Source organism: Mesoplodon mirus, assembly GCF_964341445.2.
Source record: "Mesoplodon mirus genome assembly, chromosome: 4".
NCBI lineage: Eukaryota > Metazoa > Chordata > Mammalia > Artiodactyla > Ziphiidae > Mesoplodon > Mesoplodon mirus.
Window position 1 is genome coordinate 153703020 of NC_138979.1, and position 18745 is coordinate 153721764.

An 18745-nucleotide genomic window follows, 5' to 3' on the forward strand; every position below is an offset into this window, starting at 1 on the left:
ATCTGAAGTTTGACTAAAATAAATAAATGAATAAATGTAATCTCTTGTCACATATTCCCTTGTACCTCAAAGGTTAGAATAGAATTTTGTGCCCAGACTAACCAGCAAGTTCTTTTTTTTTTCCTCTTAAGAAGAAAATATAAATTCTCCCTGTCTAATTAAACTAAAGTTTATAAAATAATTAAAATGTATATATTGAAATATCTTTAGGTAGTATGTGTTCATTTAATAATTAGTAATAATGTCTAATCTTATATTCAAACAAAATGCAGAATTATGAGTTCTCTCTAGGCTTCTGTTATTGTCCTTTGAGCAAAAGAATTTATATTACTCTGGTTAAAGAATATTTTCTTAACTCAAAGGTTTTTTTTGTGTTTTTTTGTTTGTTTGTTTGTTTGTTTGTGGTACTCGGGCTTCTCACTGCTGTGGCCTCTCCCGTTGCGGAGCACAGGCTCCGGACGCGCAGGCTCAGCGGCCATGGCGCACGGACCTAGCTGCTCAGCGGCATGTGGGATCCTCCCGGACCGGGGCACGAACCCGTGTCCCCTGCATCGGCAGGCGGACTCCCAACCACTGCGCCACCAGGGAAGCCCTTAACTCAAAGTTTTTAATGTGTATGTCTGAAGGGCAGTGTGATTTCCTTTACATATAAAAATGGCATTATTTGAGATCCAGTATCAGGGTAATATTTTCTCTGAGATTTTTTTCCTAGTGATGTTAGTTTTTACAAACTATTCCATATTATCACCACTTTCCTTTGTGAACATCAGAGTAATTGTGTAATATGGCTAGTTCATTGGTTCCCAGGTCTCTGGAGAATGTCATGAAATTTCTAAAATTCTAGCCTAGATCAAGGCAATAACTGAGACCTGCAAATGATTTTCCACTATTTTTGAGAGCCTAAATAAAATCAGTAAGACTACACTAAACATCAAGTTTCTTTGCTTTTGTCTGAAGTCATGTCAACAATGCTATATCAACAACTGATCAGTAGTTAATGACATTGTAGAAATGTATGGGTTCTACATGTGGAGTCAACAAACACCAAAAAGGTTGGGAAACACTGAATTAATAACATTAATTAATTTAATAAAATACATCCTCTGGACATAAAAATGTAAGTCTTTTTGTGTTCAAAGTTAACTGTCCCATGGGGGCATTGGTTATTGAGCAATAATATTCTCAACGTATTGGTCAGATCCAGCAGTTCTCAAACTTAATGGTCTCAGGACCCCTTTACACACTTAAAAATTATTAAGGACCTCAAATAGCTTGTTTATGTGAGTTATAGCTGGTGATATTTACTGCACTGAAAATTAAAACTTAGAAAATTTTTAAATGTTTATTTATTTGCTTCAAAATGAGAATAATAAGACCTTTCTATGTTAATATAAATAATACTGCTATGGGAAAAATAATATTTTCCAAAATTTAAAAAATCTGAAAAGGATGGCATTGTTTTACTTTTTTTCATATTCATTTTGATGTCTGGTTTAATAGAAGGCAGCTAGATTCTCACATCTGCTTCTGTACTCAATCTGTTGTGATATGTTATTTTGGTTGAAGAATATGAAGAAACAAATCCAACCTCACAGATCCGTAGTTAGAAAAGAAAGGACTATCTTAATAACATTTTCTTATAATTGTGGATATTCTTTGACACTACATCAAAATTCTTCAGTTGGTAGTCTATTAAAAGTTAGTTGAAGCATAGGGCTTCCCTGGTGGCGCAGTGGTTGAGAGTCTGCCTGCCGATGCAGGGGACACGGGTTCGTGCCCCAGTCCGGGAGGATCCCACATGCCGCTGAGCAGCTGGGCCTGTGAACCATGGCCACTGAGCCTGCGCGTCCGGAGCCTGTGCTCCGCAACGGGAGAGGCCACAACAGTGAGAGGCCCGCGTACCGCAAAAAAAAAAAAGTTAGTTGAAGCGTAGAATCCAAAACGCTGTCAAGGACATTTTCATACTCCTATGTACTAAAATCCGTTGGACACACTACTGTATATAAAATAAACAAGGATCTACTCTATAGCACAGGGAACTGTGTTCAATATCTTATAATAACCTATAATGGAAAAGAATCTGAGAAAGAATAGATATATATAGAGAGAGATATATATATATAACTGAATCACTTTGCTATACACCTGAAACTAATACAACATTGTAAATCAACTATACTTCAATAAAAAGTTGTTTGTGGCTTCCCTGGTGGCACAGTGGTTGAGAGTCCGCCTGCCGATGCAGGGGACGCGGGTTCGTGCCCCGGTCCGGGAAGATCCCACATGCCGTGGAGCGGCTGGGCCCGTGAGCCATGGCCGCTGAGCCTGCGCATCCAGAGCCTGTGCTCCGCAACAGGAGAGGCCACAACAGTGAGAGGCCCGCGTACCGAAAAAAAAAAAAAAAAAAAAAAAAAAAGTTGTTTGTTCTGGGGAAAAAAAATCCATTGGTCTGTCCTGAACGTTTAATGGATCTTATATATAGGTATGATTTTGTAACACTTTTTTATCACATGGAAAATATAAGTTCTTCCAAGTGTTGACTATATCCAAAATCATTTTAATTAATATAACCACCAAGCTCATTAAAAACGCCTTAGAAGCATTGGAAGCTCTCAAGCTTGTGGTGATATACATTTTCCACAGTTCTAATTTTTGCTTAAAACGTAGAGTTTCTTCTTTGGCAAAAAAAAAACAAAAAACAAAAAAAAAAAAATCCTGTCTGTTTTCCATGAATTGACAGTCTCATTTCATTCATTATCAAGAAAATGTCTACCAGACATCTAATTCTGAAGAGTCATAGTTTGTCAGACATTGTTTCAAGTAAAAATGTTGTTCTGTGCAAAACCTGGCTAGTTCAGCTTGCAACTCAAACTATTGCCCAAGTACTTTAACCTGAGGCAACTGTCATTCTTTGTTATGCAGCAGAAGTGTTTTATTTCATACTTTCCATTTTGTCACACTCAAGGGACAAGTTTTAATTAAATTGAGTTAGTATTTACTGTTTCATTGAGGAAAGTGTTAAACTGTTAGTACATAGTGGTGAATAATACAATAACTATTCACACTATTTGGATCCACTGCCTTGATTTTTTACTATAGTACCAGCCCACCATTGCTTTTGTACTATCAGTGCAAATGTCAACATAGTGTAAGAGACAAATAATGTCTTAGTATTACTATTAAAATAATTTGGCCTTGTGGGCCCCTGAAAGGACCTCAGGGACCCTCACAGGTCTGTGGACCACACTTAAAGAACTGCTAGTATAATCAAATGAGCAGAGTGGTTTATGTTTCTTGGAAACATCCTGGGTCAAAATTATGTGTGTTCTCTTTTTCACTTAGACCATGTTACAGTGGTAGTCTCATTCCAGAGCTCTTATTCTTTAGGGAAATGACCACTGGTACCATGCTTAATATAAATGATTCACTCTTGACACTCTGATCCAGATTCATTCTAGGACAGGGAACAGAGTTTCTCCTCCCTGATTCAAAATAATAGAAGACTTCACAAAGTCTTTTGAACATACAACCAGAAAATGTAATTCCCAGCTAACTTTACTCACTTCCAATGTGATACTACTTCTATATTTGTATAGTAACTAATGTTTCCCTAGGGTCTCCTTTCTACTTATAGGTGCACAGAGAGCCCTCTTTTAAGTCATAACCTAGTTGATGGAAGATAATTTTATTAAGAATATCTTTGGGGATGACTTCTCTTTTTATAACTAGTTTGGAACATTTAAAATTGGTGAGATTTTAAATAAAAATACAATTTTCAGCTATTCTAAAAAAATCAGATTGACATTACTGGGCCAGCACGACATATATCAGTACTCAGCTGGCATTCTTTATACCCTCCAGCCTACTTTACTTATTTGCATTAAATGCCTGGCTCCTATAGACTTTTGAGTAACTGATTTCTACTCACATTCTTATTGTCTAGTTTCTCCTCATTTATAACAGCATATTTATTTTTCTATTTATTCTAGTTTGATAGCAAACAGATTTTTGAGACTTCAAAAAAAGGATTGTTTTCATATCGTTTCTAACGAGCAGAGACACTATCCAGTATGGTAAATTAGTTGTTCACCTTTTGAAGAAAACTAAAATCAAATAGTAATAATATATTTTAGCTATGAATTTTGAGTTTACAAATTATTTTAAATGGTTGTTCTTTGACATTCTGCTAAATATACAGGATTTTACATTGATTTCTGTTTTTCATTCATCTGATTAAGTGTCCCCTCTACCTTTATGTACAATGAAAATTGAAAATGGAATTCCCCCCATCCTTTTCTTATTATTTAATGCTCACAGAGTTATATTTATCATTGAAACTAAGAATAACTTAACTGTGAAGTGTACAGTCGCCACTTTGAAATCTGAGTTACCGAAGAAATTTGATTAGCTAGCCTGAGAAGATATAGCTAACCAGAAATTATTAGCTATAAAGTTAACAGTTTTATAGTTTAGACAGTCTATAAGTGGCATGGTCTTTTTTTTATTAAAAATAATAATATACATGCTCATTTTAGAAAATTAATATAAGCAAAAAAAAAAAAAAGTTCCTGTAAGACTGCCTTTAATAAATAACAACTGTTAAAACTTTGCTTATATCATTCTGGTTTTTTTTCCTATGCATTCAAATACTTTATATAAATGAATCATGATGGCAAGGCAGTGATTAAGAGCTCTGGTTCCAGGGTCTCCAGGCTTAGCAATGAATCTCAGCTTTATCACTTACTAGATGTGTGGCTTTCAGAACGTTACTTCAACTCTATAACCTTAATCATCTGTAAAATGAAAAATAATAATACTATTTGCCTCATAGGGTTGTTTTAAAATTTAAATTTTTAAATGCATATACATCACTTACTACAGTGTTTGAAATATAAGAAATGATCACTAAATACTAGCTATTGTTATGAAACTATATTTTAACCTATCTCATTCATTTAGTAACATTCTTTCTATGTCATGTACATCTTTACATTTTTTAAATTATCTTCTACAACATTAATATCAATTATTGTTCACTATTCAAATTTGTGGGTATAGCATAGTTTTTTTCACCAGTCCCTATTTTGCATATTTTAATTGTTACCTATTTCCTAGTTTTAAACATAATGTTGTGATAGTCTTCTGGAAGTGAAGTGTTTTAGAATCTTCTCTTAATTAAACTTAGCAACTTGTATTAATTCTACCTTTGTTGAAAGTATATGCCAAACTTTTAGGCCCGTGGTTCCCATAATTCATATGGATATCAGGAAGAGATCATTTTTGCATTCTCATGAATTCAATTTAATGATATTCTGGAAGGAGCAGTCTTTAGCATTTGCCTTTGACAGATTTACTGACAGATATTTAAAAAATTATGGATCCAAAGTTGTTTGAAAAGTCAACAGTATTGAGTATGTAAAAGTATTGCACTATCAGGCACCAAATATTGAGTATCAGCCCTAGTCTGCCACTTTATAGCTTTGTTAGAACTAGTAAACCTCAGTTTCTATATCTGTAACATCATGACACTAAATTAAGTAGCCTCTAAAGTCCCTTCTAGACCTATAATTCTGTTCCTTTGCAATAAGTTTCTACACTGACTGAATAAATATTATCATTCTCTTTAGCCCTTCTCTCTGATATTATGTTAATATCCAATTAATGTAAAATAATTTATTTATTTATTTCAGCTTTTGCATTTCATGCTACTACATAAAGTTAAAGATTATGAAGTGAAAACGTTCTAACTTCGTTTAAGATCTTTCTCATTTAGGTCAAGCTTTGTCTCTGTTAAGTGGAATATTGATTTCTCTTGGTATTCACTAGCATTTTGTTTAAGTTATAGGATGACAGGGAAGTGAGAACTGTAGAAATACAAGGAATAGTGAAATTAAGAATACTAGCTTTCAGTTAATTTAATATCTTTGATTCCTATAAACTTCTTTTTAAAGGTTTGGGGTATGTTTTGTGTAAAAGCAGCTCAACAAAAATAATCTGTGCCATCATTATTTCACCAGCAGAATTGATTAGATATAGCCATTATTCAAATCTATATAGTTAATGGGCCATGTCTCATTCATGACTTTAATAGACAGCATATACCAAACTAAATTATTTCCTAGATCTTTATATTTTTAAATGATACATATTCTAGAATTGGCCATGTATTTTCTTGCCCCAAACTTCAGGATTATCTCCTCTCCCTTTTCATCCTACTTTCATTAAAGACAAAACACACATTAAATTTAGAAATTCATTCAATGAATATTTTTAGTACATATTATGTCAAGTACTGTGCTAGGTTTTAGGAATATAGCAATGCATGGACTTACTAACCATGACCTCAAGGATCTTATAGTGGAGCAGATGTGAAAAAGAAAAAAAAAAAATTACAACAAATCTATCAAAGCTTTGATAGCCTAAAAGAGCTCTTCTAATCTTATAGGGGAAAAAAAAAGAAATAAAATGAGTAAAGGGCAGGAATAGCCATTTCATAAAAAGAATTAAATTCAGCAAATAAATAATGTGGGGAAAAAATGTACCCTCACAGAAATCTGTTAAAAATTTTGTAGTCAAATTGATAACTATTTTTAAATTATAATCATCCATGCTATAATGAGCAGTGACATGAATATTCCTAGTCACACTAGTAGGAATATAAATTTGTATAACCTTGCAAGCAAACTATATATATAAAAAATTTTTTTATGTTTTAACCAATCATATTATTTCCAGAAATTTTTCAATGGAAGTTATCAAAGAGGACATGAAAGACTTATGTACAAGATTATTTATCACAGCATTATTCATATTCATGAAAAATTAGAACCAACCTTAATGTCTATGGTTAAATAACTTGTATAATAATATGTATATATATATATATATATATATGAGTTATTTATATAACCTAAAAAATCATATCTTTAAGAATATTTAATGACATAGGAAAATGCTCAAAATAAAATATGTAGTTTTAAAAAGTAGTAAACAAAATTGCATAGGGATTAAATTACAGGTTATTTTATAATCTATATTATTTTTTAAACCAGAAAAATATAAGTTTTTGTTGGTTTGTTTTGTTATGTAGACAGGCTCTGGTATAAACAGAGTTACAAACACAAACAAATAGTCGGCTTTATGAAGATTTGCCATTAATCTGAAAAGCAGGCAAAAGACATCCATCCTCGTCATTACCAGATCCTTATATGCAGGCTAAGCCATTCTAAATCTTGCTGGATAGAAAATTATATTTCAATGGAAGTTTGAAAATAAACTTTTTTCTATCTCCTACACAAATAATAAATAATTCTTTAAAATATACTATTTAAAACTTATCTATTTCAAAATGCCTAATAACTTTTTTATACCATACCTGTGATGGGCTTCATTATTTCTTTTTAGACAGATACGAAACTTGGGGAAAAAGAGCATGGATTGAATTATTCTCTGGCTAGTGGGCAGGAAATAACTTCCTTAAAAGTCTAATTTTGAATAGATTGTATTATTTTGGAATCAAAGCTATTATAGAAACTTAGGGATCAAAATTATAAATGTACAATAAAATATAAATAAATATTTGAAATGTTAATAAACCATTAGAAATCGGAGCCTTTAAAATAAAGGATTTCCTAAGTATAAAAATTTTTCATAAGTGGGTGGGGCAGTTGGTAGAGCTGTGACTTAATACCAAGATTCTAATTTTTGACTTAATTCTTCATTATTCTTTGCAATATTTCCTTGAACTTCTCTATCCTTTTATTGGTTTGCCTTTCTCCAGAAATGCATTAGAGTACTTATTTTTCCCCGACACACTTATAGAATTATTGCTTCTCTTACTTTCATTTCTTTCTTTCCTCTTTTTTACTTTGCCTTAATAAATCACAAATGAAACAGAATTGTTTTACAATGAAACACCAGTTTTACTGGAAGGGCTGAAATATAGTGAATTGAAATATTAACCAGATCCCCAAAAGAATTTCTTTATTTACAAGAGTTTGTTTAAATTTTGAGTTCTCAAGTAAAACTTTTTTTAAAACCTCCTTCTCCAGTCACAACTACCAGAAGCAATCTATAGCTGTACCAATATGTACTGAGTGATATTGGTTGGAAGAGAAACAATTTCTAAAAAAAAAAAGTTTTCTTTCCTGTCATTGATACCCATACTTTAAAAAAGAAACTGGCATAATAAAATAGGATTAAAAATGTCTGTCCCTCAGGGTAGTTCTGAATGTAAGTTAGATAATTCTAAAAATAAAACAATTCAATCCCTGGGACAAACAAACAGAATTTTTTTTTTAATCTATACAATCTTAATCTAAATCAATACAAAATATATCAGGGGAGAAAAAGGGGAAATCTACATTAGTCATTCTATAATGAGAGCCCAAATTTAATGAAGAGACCTGAGAGCCAGAGAATTTAATATAAGCTATGCTTTTTTTATTGATATGTCTCCAGATAGCTAATGGACCTCTCTAGGACCTGCATTCTCTCATCAATAAAACAAACACACAAAATATATAACCTTTCTCACAGTTCTTCACCAAACATCTTGCAGCTAAAGAGATGTGTTAATGCATACATCCAGTGATATGGGTGCCTATCTTAAGTGGCTTCTGCAACCCCCAAATTCCTTGAAGTTTCATATTTTATTTCAAAAATCAATGTAAAGTTGGGTTTCTACTCCAAAATCTTGTTTTTGCCTTTAAAAAATATTACACTTACAACTACTTATTATTGGCAAGAGAGATGAGGGTGAGATGGGGTAATTTTCTGCTTTGTTAATAATGGAAATAATATTACAGTGAGCTCAGTTTTGGAGAACTGAGCTAAATCAAAGGGAATCAACAATCCGTATTGTGTTAGCATCCAGGCAATTTCTTTTGTTGCATGATATATCTAAAATTCAAGCTCTTATTTTAAAAAGTGAATACAAATAGCAGTCATTTCACTACTTTAGTGACCACATCCTGGTAATTAATTCCTGAGGACAGATTACCCAGTAATTAATTCCTGAAGAAATATTCCCAGAATGTTGCAAAACAGGTGATATAGTGCAATCTTTTCAGACAATTTTTAATGGATATCTTGTTAAATATATTTAGACTGAGAAGCTGAATAGAAGATTGAAATGATTTTGATCCTCCGATTTATGTCTTAACAATCTCAGTAAAAATATTTACATAAAAGGATTTCTTCAGGGTACAAAAATCATTAGTTATAATATTTTTTGTTTTGCAGGTAACATTTTAGCTTTCATATATCATTATTATAAACTAATAATCTCAACCAACCTGTAATCCCTACAATTCTTTACATCCAATTCTCAAACTTCATTTATATTGCAGTGATCTTATATGTAGTATAAACATTTGCAGTTTAGCCTCTCTTAGTTATTGATACAGAATGTTTATAGCCTCATAGAAAAATATGTATAAAATTAGCTAACAATGTGAGGCTTTTATAATTATCATGAAGAGTAAAGTTCATTTTATCCAAATGCTAATCTTTTGTGATTTCTTTTAAATTCTAATAAAAGAAAAATAGTAATCAGGTATCTGGATTAGCTGTGAATTTCTTTTATTTTTACTACTCCATCATAATTGATGATTAAGGGTTGACTAGCATAAATGAGAGCATTATGTCTTAAAATCTATTGATTTGACTTTTCTCTACAACTCAAATTTTAGTATATGTGACAAATCTTTTTCATATTCTTTCTGAAGTTTTTCAGTATTAGGGATAATTACCTGTATCAGGAGCCACAAAAAATCACATGACACTTGATTTACAACCACTTGTGGCTTTGATAACCACATTGGTTTTCTAAAGTCTTCCTGTTACGATAGTTAAGGATTCACAAAATCAGATTTAAATACAGAAAATTGGTGTCAAGCTTTGACAGATGAGCTGTCTGCTCCTAAAAGTCTTTGTGTAAATTGGTATATAGTCTGTTTTTCATGTTCAGAGTTCAATGGTGATTGTCTTTTCTCTTCTTATATTTCATTCTTTAAGCTTCTGTACTTGCACCTGCATTTGGAATTGAAATGATTTAGGAAAAATTCCATTCATACATTAATGTGGTAACATAAAATTTCTTCCATAAATGAGATAGATAGACAAACAGACACACAGGGACATGTATACATATACATCCTGCTTTTGATATAAAGATGTTCTCTGAAATCAAAGAAAATAACATAAGAAAATGACTAAATAACATGAACTCACTGTCCATCCAGAGGCCCTTTCTTATAGACTGTTTCCATTCTAATTAGTATCCACTGTTTCTAAATTTAAGAACTCTGTTCAACCAAGAAGGGTAAGAATCAGTGATTATCTTTAGGGTTCAATATTTAATTAATGTTGAAGAATTAGTAAAAACTGTATCAAGTAAAACCAAAAGTTGACAGAATTCTTATGGATCAAGATGCTTTTTCTCAAAGTGAAAATCCAATTTTCTCAGTATTATTCCTAAGCAATCTACTTATGCTATCAGAGATGTCCTAAAAGGGATAAGACAATCTATAGCCTGTCCCCAGAAACTATAATTTTGTAGCACGGTCAGGTTTCTTATTTTTCCTGAGGACTTTAACGCTGGGAATTTGGCATCAAATTGATACTTCATCACTTGTCTCCTAACACAAGCAAGAGAATCACAACTAACTTGAGCTATGCTGGTCTGAATGGAGACCGTCATTCTGCACATGTAGGAATGCATAATGTAAAAGCACTTGGTCTGAAGCTTCCTTCCAGTCTCCCCCCTACTCTTTTTTTAGTTTGACTTCCTCTTTAACCAAAATATTATTGTTACAGCTCTATTAAAAAGCAAAGGGATTTCTAGTTTATACCTAATCTAATAAAACACTTTGGGTTTAGAATCTTCCTTTTCTCATTTACACAGTGAGGTGAAACAAATTTTTAAAATAGCAGTTTTACTTTTCTTTTTTTCCTATCTTACCCAAAAGGAAAAAATAACTGAAATAACTGAAAGCTTTGAGGGAGTAAATGTATCTAACTTTGGTCTGGCATTAAAATTTTCTGGTTGGGCAGCACAATTGTTTAATTGGGAATCTCAGTGACAGCTGAACAACCTCAATGCTTGGGTTAAGCAGAGGAGCTTCATTCTGTCACCTGTCAAGAATGATGCTTGTCAGGACTGATCTTTCCACTTAAGGAACACTCGTGTTTCTAGTCATAGCACTGATGTTTTCTGATATTACAATGGAATAGACACTAAAAGAGACAAAGTTTTCTGCACAGGTATATTTGTAATTCTTTGTTTTTCGTAAGCCAAATGCAAATGTAACACTACTCCAGATACTGCTTCATGAGAAGTCCCCAAGATAACCAAAAGTAAGTGCCCATTTCCTCATCTTAGGAATAGTGTCATAACAAAGACTGAATTCTAGTGACCAACCTATCTGCAGAGCATGTCATATAGCCTCTGGGTTAGTTAACTCCTTGGCTTGGCCTCCTAAGATGTATCTCAAAGAGTCAATTGATGTTTTTGCATGTATTATTTACTAATGTTTAGAAAAATTTTTAAGTTCACTTTTTCTTTATTCTGTCTTTTTTACCCATCTTCCCTCATTGTAGCAAATTAGACGGCCGGATGAAAGCAAAGGAGTTGCTAGTAGAGTTGGATCCCTCAAAGTAAATATGTTTCTAACATTTTTTGGCAAGATTTCGTCTATAGCCTACACTTCTTCCTTTTTGGAGGGTGGTGGGAGGAAGGGGGCTTTTTCCATTTTTCACCATCCCATTTTGTTTTATTTTAATATTTTTATTGGCTGTTGGGTCATATTTTTTTTGTTTGTTTCAGCTACACATAGAGCAACCAGCTGAAGGCAAGCTGCCAAATAACTAGCTTTGAGTGGCACCACAAACGAGAAAGGGCAACTGCCTCATTACGGGTGCCTGTAATTTGGGGTTCTAGAGTAAACCGTTCCTCTGATTGATGTCACTGACTATGTGTTAAGTTCCTGTTACACAGAGAACTAATATTTATTTTCAGAATGTTATATCCCCTTTTTACTTTCTTTTGTTAAATGTTATTTTAGTGTCATTACCATTTGTAGTTCATTCCAGAAAATAATTATTATGAGTTAATAACATGTATTTTATATATATATATATATATATATATATATATATATATATATCTTAAGAATTAGAGAGAAAAGGAATTTCATATGATGCTAGCTAGTATAGGGGCTCACATATAGCTAATAGTAAACACTCTTAATCCCCTTTGTTTTATTTGTTAAAAGTTAAAAAGTTTATATATCAACAGAAACTGATATATATATATAAATGTTTGCCCATTTGTGTATGTGACCTACTAATACACCACTTAAAGATTTCTGATCTAATGGTCCCATTTGGTAGTTGTTAAATATCAATTTGGTCAATTTATCTTGGGCACTCGATACTCTAACATTTAATCACAATGAAAGGTAAATAAATTATCACCCTTAAGAGACATAGACATAGCCAATTAATCACTTTTAATGCTGCCACCATAAATGCAAGTTAGAATATTTGCTGAATTTTAAAAATATGCAGAGAAATCTCCCTCAATATTAACCACTTCTTCTATCTCAGTCCCATTTGTCCTTACAGCAATAGTAACTGCTAAATTAATCAAAATGACATAATTCACCGTACTGGGATGTCCCAAAATTCAATAACTACTTTGAGGCTAATATTAAGTCATTTAAAAATTTTACACACCTCCAATTTATTTCCATTTAACAATTTATGAAGCACTAATTTCTGCACTCTTTCCTCTCCTTGCCTCTTCTGCCTTCTTAATTTTACTTTTTGTTGTTGTTTATTTATCTGTGTGTGCACACACATGAGTGCACATGGATGAGGGTGTGTCTGTATGTTTGTGTCCTTTATTCCAAACAAGCCATCTTCTCTGTTCTCTAACACTGCTATATACTGGGTAGCATTTTGTTGTTGTTGTTATTTCACTAAGAATAATCAGAGGGGATGGGAAGGGTCAGTTATATACCTATTGCAAAAGCGAGGCAAGCTAAAATCATTTAGTCAGAAAAATATGACTTTATGTGTCTTGATATATCAGTAGCATTCCTCACTGTCTACCTGTGAGGTATCATATTTTAATTTTTTAAGGGAAGATAAATCCATTATTGTTGAGACTATGGATTATGACTCAGATTCAAGGGAAAAGGTGCAGTTTGACATAACTTTTTGGAAATGACTGATAGTGAAATAGAAATAAAATGGCATCCATACTGCAGCACCATCTGTTATAAACTGGATTGTGTGTGCGAGTACACGTGTGTTTATCTATCTCGAAGTTCAGCTTTTGGATGTGTAGAACTTCAAGTTGTAATTGTATGTTTATTGTTTTTAAGTGTATATACAATATGATTATGTGTATACATATAAATATGTATAAGAACAAAATATACATTTTAGGATTCAATCAGTTTATTTGAATATGGATGCAGCCTTAAATCAAAAAGTGTGTTTGGGAAAGAAAGGCAAATTTCATAATTTTAAATGTCTTTATTCCATATTTCTACAAAATAGAAAATTTTAAAGTGAATCTCTAGGGGTTTATAAGGATAGTTAAGGTATTTATTTTCTCTAACACTTTGGGGAGAAAAGAGGCTTTAATTAAAATAAAATATTCTCTTCCTACTCACAGTTTATTGAGCATGTATTCTTGCGCTATACAAAGCTCTTTGATGTTTTGAAACGTTTGCCAAAGGCAGTGAGAAATGTATAACGCTATGATCTTATTTTTAAAAGGAAAAAGGAAAACTGAAAAGAGACCAAGTTGCTTTTTCAATTCATTTTCTGATGTTTACATGTAGCTCCATCGAAAGCTGGAGGAGCTCAGAGATCACCTAGAAGGCAATGTGAAAGGATACTCTCTCAGAGTAAATGTACGATTTCACCCGGTGATTTTTTTTTTTTTCCCTAAACTTCTGCTGACTGGTAATTCCAAATCTGATTGGTTTGTCCTCTCATCTCCATCTTTTTTACTTTCTGTCTCTTTTCTCCCTATCTCTTTCTTTCTTTTCTAACTGCAGCTTCATGCTCACATTTATGAAAGAAAGATTAAATTGGCATAGAAGACCTTTAAGCCACACTAACATTGCATTTGATTTAATAGCATTCTGGCTCCAATGCAAATTAAAACCTTTTTTTTTTTTCAAAATCTGTGTTTCTTATACAATTGTATAATTTTCTGACGATCTTTTCATGAGACTTCATTTGGAGCTTTTCCATTTACTGTGTCTTCTGTCCCTTGTTGGATGTGTCAGCAGGATTATAAATTATGGGCCGGATCCAAGTGATAGAGGCTTGATGTTTCAGTTTCAGTTATCAAGGAAAATATTCAGTGTTACAGTCTCATTATAGGTAATCTGGCAATTAGATACATCTATTCTGAGTTAATAGACTTCTCTTAACTCAGACTCTTTGGGAATAACTATAAGATATCATTTTTTGTCTAAAAATAAGAAAATTAGGCAGTAAGAATCTTCACTATGAACACTATTATGTAACATCTTACAAATACTTGAGATAATGGCTAGTATACCCTGGACAACACTGAAGGAGAACAATACCTTATAGCCACTCAATACTGTACATACATCATATAGGCATACTAACAATAGTATTTTTTGTGACTGATAGGTCAGACTCAGAATGCTTGGTCCTTCTCCTGAGTATATCTTTTCAAGATAAATGGAATTAAAATCTCTAAAATGGTACATGGTATAAATATGGTAGAAGAAAAGCTAAAATATTACAGTAAATAATTTCTGGCTCTATTTAACCTTGACCTCCTATTTCTGAGGCTTTGAAAAAAAGTTCCTATGAAACTTAGCCCTGATTTACTTCTCCCAAGATTATTGTCATACATTTAATTCATATTGCTATAATAATTTTGTTTTGAAGGATAGAATAAAAAATAATAGTGCTATGATAATTCTCTGGTTTCTCAGCTTTATTTTTAATTATATACTATGTGTATTTTGTATATCTCTTCATTAAATTTCTATTTACTAAAGTTCAAAGTTTTTTTTTTTTTTTTTTTTTGCGGTGTGTGGGCCTCTCACTGTTGTGGCCTCTCCCATTGCGGAGCACAGGCTCCGGACGCACAGGCCCAGCGGCCATGGCTCACGGGCCCAGCCGCTCCGCGGCATGTGGGATCCTCCCAGACTGGGGCACGAACCCGTTTCCCCTGCATCGGCAGGCGGACTCTCAACCACTGCGCCACCAGGGAAGCCCCAAAGTTTTTTATTAATATCAGTCGTTAAATTCTGAAAGCTAAACAGAAAAGGAAATTAATACATCTCATTTTTCTACTTATTTCTTTTGAGCCAGTCCTTCTTTTCAGTTATATTCTTAGAGAATTTGAAAAATTACCTACAGTCATCCCCAGAATCTATCCCACTGTTTTTAAAAAAAATAAAAAAGATTAGTATGAATTTTATGATTAAATTAGTCTAGATATATCTGGATATCATTCTAGAAACTCCTAAAAAGATTCTGATAATGTATGTTTTTAGTGCCATACTCTTCCCTAACCAGTCATAAAAAATGATATTATTTTTCTTTCAGTAAAACCAAGACCAGAAAGTTGAGACTTGCTAAGATCTATATGGTAGGGAGTTTGTGTTAGATTAGAGTTAAATTGAAATCTCTGTGCTTTGGAAATTGGTTTTCTCATGCCACTCTTCAATTTCTTTTTTTCAATACCTGTACTGCATGGTGGAGTACATAATAACTAGTCTCAGTGTCTTCATCTTTTGTTTCATTTCACTGGGTCACACTTTGTTCTGATTACCTTTCTTCTAAAAAGATTGAATATAAGGTGTATCCTTCTAAGACGCCTGTTAACTAGAAAAGTACAGAAAAACAAAAAATATATTGTCAAAAGGCAAATAATAGTATTTTCTCTACAGAGTTCAGCTAGGAAAAGACACAAATCAAAATCTTAGCTGAATGTTCAGTGTCTCTCCTTCCCTTTAATTCTTATTGCCCCAGAATGCCTTAAACTATGCCTTGTATATTAAAAATTGTTGCTTAGAAGCAGAATAAAGTTATTCTAAGTACCATATGCTATATAAGCAGATTTCGTTTCTAAAATGAGATAAATTGGCATGTAGTGACCATTCCATTGTGAAAATTTATTGTAGGTGTCCACACAGAAGAGCAAGTATATGAATGCCTTTTAATTCATTGCACATCGCTAAATATTTCAATAAGATGAAAGGTTCAGAACCATGTTGCCACTTAAATATCTTATTTAATAGTTGAAGGTAGATAGCTAGTGGGAAGCAGCCGCATAGCACAGGGAGATCAGCTCGGTACTTTGTGACCGCCTGGAGGGGTGGGATAGGGAGGGTGGGAGGGAGACGCAAAAGGGAGGGGATTTGGAAACATATGTATATGTATAACTGATTAAATTTGTTATAAAGCAAAAAAATAAAAGAAATTTAAAAAAAAAATAGTTGAAGAAGGTGAGACATCATTCAGAAGTTTGGGATAAGGATTTAATTAAATTATTCATGTTTCAATTGGTATCATCTAAATGATGTATTATTTTTTAGAGGAAAGAACCCTGCATTTTTATTTATTACTTATAATCAATGATATAAAGTAGACTTGTATTAGGAGGTAATTTTTAGAGCAGTATTAAATTTTATTTATTTCTCATATGAAAACATAATTTTTAATTTTACATGGACTCTTCTATAGCAAAAAGTAGGATGCATTCGATTCTTGAATTCTAAGTTAAGAATGTATCATCTTTTTCTGTACTTTATACAAAACTGAAGTATTCTGAACCCTAAATGAGTTTTTAGTAATTTTAATAATAATAAAATTATCATCTTGTACCTAAACAGAGTTTGCCTGATTTAACTACTGCAAAAATAGCTACAAATCCTTAGATTGATAATGTGTTGAGAATAATGACTGAAGAATAAAACCACAGAAAGGAAAAAATTAATTTTCCATGTAATCTAATGCATGAATCTAGTAGGAAGTATATAAATCAGACAGAGAAAGACAAATACTGTATGATATCACTTATATGTGGAATCTAAAAAACACACCAAACCTAGTGAGTACAACAAAAAAGAAGCCAACTCACAGATATAGAGAACAAACTAATGGTTACAAGTGGGGAAAGGGAAGGGGAAGGGGCAACCTAGGGGTCAGGGATTAAAAGGTACAAACTATTACATATAAAGCTACAAGGATATATTGTACAACACAGGGAATATAGTCAATAATTTATAATAGCTGTAAATGGAGTGTAACCTTTAATATTATGGCTCACTATACTGTTACACCTATATTTACATAGTATTGTACATCAACTATACTTCAATAAAAAAGTAATTAAAAAGTAATGCAGACAGATGATAATTGGAAAACATAAGATAATGCAAATGAATTCCTTTAAGTAATGTACATCAAGGTAAATTTATAAAATTGAAGTTAATTCATTAAAGAGCAATAGGGCCCTGGGAAGCTTGAATGTTAAAACATTCAGAAAAAAAGTAGATAAGTACTGATGAAATAAAGACAAAAAGAAAAGAAAGAAGAGGAATAAAAATACCTCAAAGCCACAAATTTTTTATTTTCACTCAGTCTATGTAATACGATGATACATTTCCATTCAGCTACAAATATATACAGGTAGGTTTGGGGTAATCAAATATGTTAATTTTTTTAAAGGCTTTAACAAACAGTAAAAGGGAAGGTGACTTATGAAGACAGATTATTGGCACATAAGTGAACTAAGGAGAAAGGAGATGAAGTAGAAGGAATATGATAATTATAAGTACCCGCTATGCTAACACAAAAAAAGGGATGGTATTATCTGAAGTGGAAAAAGGTAAGGGAGGAGTTATCACTTGACTATATTTTTATTAAGTTTAAGAAAAATGTTTGAATCAAGCCAGAAAGTAATATCTTTTGAAGTGTAGTTTTTAAATGTTTAATAATTTCCTGAGTGCCAAAATAAGACTGGTATGAAATGGAGTAATACAAATAATGAATTAGATGGTTGTGATTTTATGTCTTTCAAGATCAGTGTCTTCATTCCAGCTTTAGTGCTAAACTAACTCATCTTATATTGTTGATGAATTGTCTTCGGGTTTTTTGCACTTTTTTATTCACTAAATTAATGCTATAACTCAGGGGTCAGCAAACTACAGCCCTTGGACTAAATCCTGTTTCTCTTTTGTGAGCCCATGAGCTAGGAATAATTTTTGCACTTTTAAATGATGTGGGGGAAATCAAAAGAATATCATTTTGTGACATGTGGAAAATTATATGAAATTCAAATTTCAGTGTCCCAAAAATAAAGTTTTATTGAAACACAGCCACACTCTTTCATTTGCATATAATCTGTGGTTGCTTTTGCAGTACAACAGCAGTTGAATAGTTACAACAAAGACCATATGGCACATAAAGCCTAAAATATTTACTATCTGACTGTTTACAGAAAAAGTTTGCTGACACCTGCTAAAACTGGTTAGTGTGTCAAGGCGACATTGACAAAGAAATTATTATAACAGCGATTATGTGAAATTATCATCATTTTACAAACTGAGAAAAGGAGAGCTGCTTATTTTTTCTGAGGATGGTTTCGGATCATTCTGCATGGAAGCATGCACTTAAAAGAGTTGATCCCCTGAAATTTTCTACTTTTATGTTTTTATTCTTCCTTTTTACA

General features: G+C 32.5%; 1 protein-coding gene across 3 annotated transcripts in view; it reads left to right on the forward strand.

Annotated features, from left to right (window-relative positions):
* GPHN (gephyrin) overlaps positions 1 to 18745 on the forward strand; it is a 631539-nt gene that overhangs the window by 405917 nt on the left and 206877 nt on the right. The window contains exons 10-11 of one of the 3 annotated variants that reach the window (XM_082617455.1): positions 11602 to 11658; positions 13857 to 13928. The exons of 1 other annotated variant lie outside the window; for it this stretch is intronic. In XM_082617455.1, the coding sequence (XP_082473581.1) occupies positions 11602 to 11658; positions 13857 to 13928 (129 nt within the window). The remainder of the gene's footprint in view (positions 1 to 11601; positions 11659 to 13856; positions 13929 to 18745) is intronic. One more of the 3 variants, XM_082617456.1, reaches the window with a different exon arrangement.